This window comes from Callospermophilus lateralis, chromosome 13, assembly GCF_048772815.1.
Source record: "Callospermophilus lateralis isolate mCalLat2 chromosome 13, mCalLat2.hap1, whole genome shotgun sequence".
Taxonomy (NCBI): domain Eukaryota; kingdom Metazoa; phylum Chordata; class Mammalia; order Rodentia; family Sciuridae; genus Callospermophilus; species Callospermophilus lateralis.
The window spans coordinates 23,245,779-23,251,417 of NC_135317.1; the positions used below are offsets into that span (position 1 = coordinate 23,245,779).

The following is a 5,639-nucleotide window of genomic DNA, read 5'->3' on the forward strand; positions in this document are numbered from 1 at the left end:
TCAGCATGTCAGCTTCCAGGTAAGAAAACTGAGACTCAGAGAGGTGAAGGTAGGTGCTCATGGTCACATTGGTAACAAGTGGCCATCGAGACTTTACAGACTTTCCTGGCTCATTCCAAAGGCCATGGTGAATTGACTGCCACTAAAATGGACGTGACGATTTAGTGGGAGATTAAGTGACCACTAAAAGCAATGATGTGCATCTCTACTATTTTTATAAGAAAAGGTGTCCATAGGACTCTGGAATCATCTGTGTGATACCATATCTGGGAAGGGAAAAGTATCTACAAAGAGGCGGATGGGAATGGGTAGAGACAAAAGAAAAAGGCAGGACACATTCCAAAATATTTCCCAGTGGGTGAGCATGTTTTCCAGTACCTCTCCTGGTGAGCTGGCCCTCCTGATCTCCCTCCCTTGGCCTAAGAACCACTGGTTTAACACAGTTAGAACATAAATGTGCCATCGGGGGTCATTTGAATTAAAATTTCTCTCAAGCAAAAACAGAAGAAAATCCCATTTCACAGAGGATGAAGCGGAAACCTCGGCTTGTTAAATGACAAGCTGCCTGGTGGTCTCATGTTCACAGCCACACACAATACCCTATGCCAAGTTCAAAGAGTGGCCCTGCTCATGGCCAGCATGCCCGTGGCAGCCACTGGCCGACCTCAGTTTTCCTTCTCCATCATCCCCCCTCTCCCCAACTCCTCTCTGGGATGCACTCTTCAGACAGAAGCTCTAGAAGCAATGCCAGAGCCTCCCAAGGCCAGGAGGTCTGGAGTCCTCAGAGAACAGCCTCGGAAACACCTCAGCTGGGGATTTCTGCCCTTGTCCTCTAACTGGCAAGTGGCCCCCACCTCCAGGGCCACTCCCCACACTTTTCCCATCACAGGGCCCTGATTTCCGGCCACTTCCTGACCATCTGGCTTCCATTCATGCAAAGTGGGTCTCATCTTCAGGACCCACCTTTTAAAAATATCTACAGCATCCTGTATTTCAGGTATAGGACATGTGTACACAAAGACACAGAGACACATAGAAATACATACACAGACCCAGAGTCATGAGCATAAACACAGAGGTACACACACACACACACACACACACACACATCCACACAGACCATACACAGATTTTCCCTTTATTGCAGACACACACAGAGACACAAACACAGGCAGACACAAATGTATAGAGATGCACCCCATCTTTTTATTTGAGGTTAAAACCCAACAGGCTGCATGCATTGGACCTCATCCTTCCTTGATGGACATAGGTGGTGCTGCCCACCCTGGTCTCAGACTTGGCCTGGTCCTCACCCAGCAGCTCAGGCAGATCCTAGGGCCATGACACCTGTTTCCTCCATCCTCCCCACCCCCGTAGCGCCACCCATCTTTCCCTTTTCTGGTGGTATCAGGGGAGGCAAGAGGTGGACCATGGGGCTTACTCAAGCCAGTATTCCCACCAGGTCCAAGTGAAGAGGGACTGAGTCCCCAAAGCATCTCAAATATACTGTTTGTGTCCCTTGGACTGTCTACTTTACAATCAAACACCAAGCACACAGCTGGACTTATCATTCCTTTTATTTAAACCATTGTGACAGCCCTATGAGGTAGGGAACACCCATTCCACTGCAGGGAGACGGGGAGGGACCAGTTCAAAGAGGCTACCTTCTGCCCAGGGTCTCAGCGGCAGAGAGGAGCTCGTGAGCAGCCCCGGAGAGCCCAGCATCCAGACCAAGGACTGCACAGTCTTCCTCATGGATGAGGAATTTCCCATCTACCAACCCAGATTTTCCCTTTATTGCACCACAACAGAAGCAGGGGCCCAGAGAAGGCAGAGAAGCCAGTGAGCCAGAGTCAGTCGGACGGAGTGAGGCCCACACCCTGGGAGCCTTACTTCTGGGTGAGGATCTGCACAAACTCCTCGTAGTTCACCTGCCCATCCTTGTCCACATCAGCCTCGCGGATCATGGCATCCAGCTCCTCCTGCGAAAGCTGCTCCCCCATCTGGGCCATGGCCTGCTTGAGCTCCTCCACGCTGATGTGGCCGTCACCGTTGATGTCAAAGGCACGGAAGGCGGCCCTCAGGTCCTCCTCACTGCCCCAGGCCTTCATCTTTTTGGCCACCACTGCCAGGAACTCTTGGAAGCTGATAACACCATCATTATCTGTGTCTACCATGGCGATGAGCGCCTTCAGCTCCTCCTCCGATAATTTCTTGCCCAGCATCTGCATCACTTCACCCAGCTCCTGGACGTTGATGGCACCATCCCCATCCTTGTCGAACCTGGAGAAGGCCTCCTTGTACTCCGCCACCTGCTCTTGAGACAGCTCCTCAGCCATGTCTGTGACCCTGCACCTCTCAAAGCTTCTGAGTTTGCTGACAACCTGTTGCTCCCAGGGATCGTGGTTCCGAGCTCAGAGCAGCCACTGGGCTCTGAGGCAGTGTCTGTCAGAGGGCAGAGCTGCAGGACAGCCTTGCCTCAGAGTGGGAACCCCCTCCTTTTCTGCAACTGGAGCAGAGGGAGGAGAAAGGCTCCCCACCCTCCACCTGTCCTCAGGCAAGATCCTCCTCCCAGGGAGGGACAGACCTGCTATAGACAAGAAATGCAGGAATTGGAGTGGGAGGGCCCATGGGAAGAGTTGGGTGGGAAGCAGCTTGGAATTGCAGGCCTAGTGACCTCTCCTGGCTCTGATGGCAGACCACCCCACTGCAAGGACACCTGCTCAGAGCACAGTTCCCTTGCAATTGATTCTCACAGAGACCGGGACCCATGGGTTCAGGACAGCTTCCCCAATTTCGCAGAGACTGAGGGTAGAGAGGGGAAGGGGTGCGCAGAAGCCTACTTCAGGAGAACAGCTGTCCCCAGGAGGAGAGCTACTCTCTCTCTGCTCTTTCCCTATGGGATGGGGCTGGTAGAGGGGTCTGTGGGAGAAATGAGTCTCCATGGGTAAAACTTTGGGCTTCATCAAGCTTCCAGGCCAGGGCAGGCAACAGGTCTAGAGCAGCAGATGGGTTCCCTTCACTTTGGGAAGTTTTTCGCTTCCAGAAAGCAAGGAGCCATGTTCCATTTAGAACCACAGCTGATGCTAAGCTGTTGCTTATCAAACGAACGTTCAAAGTGTCATTTCAGAGGCAGGACAAAGGCTTTTATATCCCCCTTCCAGGAGAGCCATCCAGCTCAGTGATCCCTTCAATTCTCTTCCATTGCTAAGTCCAAGGTCCTCAGTGTAGATACCCTTGGAGGGAAGCGGCTGTGGTCCATTCACAGGGGGATGACACCAGGAGGCTGGAGTCTTAACAGAGTCGCCTGGAGACTGGCTGACCATAGAAGGCCAGTCCAGCTGATGCTGAGGGGCAGGAGGAAACAGAACAGGCACTGCAGTGTGGACTTGGCCTGCCTCTGGTTTAGCTGAGCATCAGCACTAAGCGTGGTTACTTATCGGGGACCCCAGAGCCCCCCCATCTGATTCACCCTGTGGAAAAAAAACTCATCCCTGCCTATTGCCTAGAACAGCAAGGTTTAGACCAAGAGCTCAGCCCTTGGCGGACCATCCTCAGGTCCTTCCTCCTACTTAGGGGAGGTTTGCCATGGACTCCCCACAGTGACTTTCTAAAGGAAGTTTCCTCTTGATCTCTATGGATTCTCACCCCCCCCCCCCATAAGGAATAAACTCCTTTACTCTCCTCTGGTTCAGCCAATCAAATAGAGCATTCTCTCCTTCCCTAAAGTACAGCCAGACAAACAGCCCTGTCTGCTTGTCATGGCACCCCCACCCCCATCTCATCCAAGAGTCCAGGGGGGCTGAGAGAGAGAGAGAAATGTTACAGTTGTCCAACTCCTTTTTTTTTTTTTTTTTTGGTACTAGGATTTTATTTAGAGACAGGGTCTCACTAAGTTGCTTAGGGCCTTGCTAAGTTACTGGGACTGGTTTTGAACTTGCGATCCTCCAACCTCAGCCTCCCGAGGGGGGATTACAGCTGGGCAAAGTGTCCCCCAACTCCTTTTATAAAGAGTCTTTGAACAAGAATTGCTATCTCATCTCTACTGGAATAGTGCTGAGAACTCAATATACATTAAGCAACTAATTTCTCAATAAAACTGGCAACCAGTTTCAGGTGGAGACATCATTCCAGCCTGTAGACCAGAACACGGAAGCATCCTGCTGGGTAAGGACACAGGAAGGGTGGAACTTTTAATAACTAGATTCAACCCAGCTCCTTTATTTATTTTTTTAAAGAATATTTGATGATATCCATCAGTATTTGAAATTTCCTTTTCTTCTCCTCTTGTTAGAAGGACCCATGATTAAATCCAAATGCTTCATAATTATGGTCTTATTATTATTCCCTGGCTGTTAAACAAACTTTGCAAATAGAAGACTCGAGTTCCTGGTTCCAGGTCGGTCACCGATGTGGAAACTTCCATCTCGATATCTTTACCTATTAACTAGGATGATACACCCACCATATCTAATGAGAGTACTTAAGATCAAAGTTTAAAGTTCAGAACCACAGAAGGTGTCATTATTCTGTGATGAACCTATATGTTCAAGGACAAGCTGGCTCACCTTTGATGTGAACCTCAGGAAGATATCCACTTCAAGAGGGAACACACTGTCAATTCTATTTTCATACCTTTGTTGCTTGACCTAAAAAAACAAGACTTGTCCACCTTGCGGTTGTTGAAGATGCCATTCCACGAGCAGCAGGGGCTTCATTCAGAAAAGCATCCAGCTGATACCCACCATGGCATAGCAAGGTGATCATTCTTACTGACTCTCATATTCTAGATGAAGAGATGGAGCTACCAGAAAGAAAAGTCCTGTGACTTCTGATTGTCTTCTTCATCCTTGGTCTGCCATGTTTGGATCCTGCTTCCTCTGCAAACCCATGCTTTCTCTTTTGAGAGCAGATATAAACACTGAAGTGGTTTCTTTACTCCTTCCCACCCAAACTCTTGCCTCGGTTAGTGAGCAGTCAATAACGTGGGCTCAGCCTCCAAGAGTGGGACCCACTCTCCCCTCCACTTTGGGTCAGTCATTCATGTGTAACCTACACTACAGAGCTTGATACTAGAGGTCAAAGTAGGTGTTAGAAAAGGGGACAACACTGCCTTTGTGGCCAAAATCGAGGTAAGCTTGTGCAAGCCCTTTTCTTCAGCTGTTTTATGTGCAGAAGCCCAATACAGAGCCCATTCCAGCTGTGTAGAAGAGGCAGTAGAAACCTAAGGATGACATAGTTCCATGGGTTCCTTCCCAGCTCAAGTTCATTCACTAGGCTATGCTTCCTGAAGGTTCCCTATGTGATAAAAGGAAGGGATACTGTTCACGCAGTGAGGGTCTCAAGGCGAGGGGGACCTGGCACTTGCTCCCTGTCCCCTTGGGGCTACTTGAGAAGCAAACTCAGACAGATCCATCCATCCCCAGCCATGGTGGCCGAGTAGGAGAAGCAGCACCTGGAACCAGGCGAGAAAGGAGAAGGTTGTGGGGTTGGAGGAGAGAGCAGGGGTGTAGGAAGGCCTGAGCCTCTTGACTGAGTATCAAAGGTGGATTCTCTTCTTCAAGACGTGTCCCCTCTGCTACCCCTCACATGTCATCCCCTGGTGAAGATACAGACTCTGCCCAGAGAGAATGACAGTG

At 50.1% G+C, this 5,639-nt stretch overlaps 1 protein-coding gene across 1 annotated transcript; it reads right to left on the bottom strand.

Moving 5' to 3' along the window:
- Positions 1-1,889: 1,889 nt before the first annotated feature.
- On the bottom strand, positions 1,890-2,339 carry LOC143379660 (calmodulin-alpha-like). Its single transcript, XM_076832389.1, has one exon. The coding sequence runs from the start codon at positions 2,337-2,339 to the stop codon at positions 1,890-1,892; it is 450 nt and encodes a 149-aa protein (XP_076688504.1).
- Positions 2,340-5,639: the final 3,300 nt, after the last annotated feature.

What these genes read in the sequence shown, in the direction of transcription:
- LOC143379660 (XM_076832389.1), bottom strand. Translation starts at nt 2,339, where the DNA reads ATGGCTGAGGAGCTGTCTCAAGAGCAGGTGGCGGAGTACAAGGAGGCC.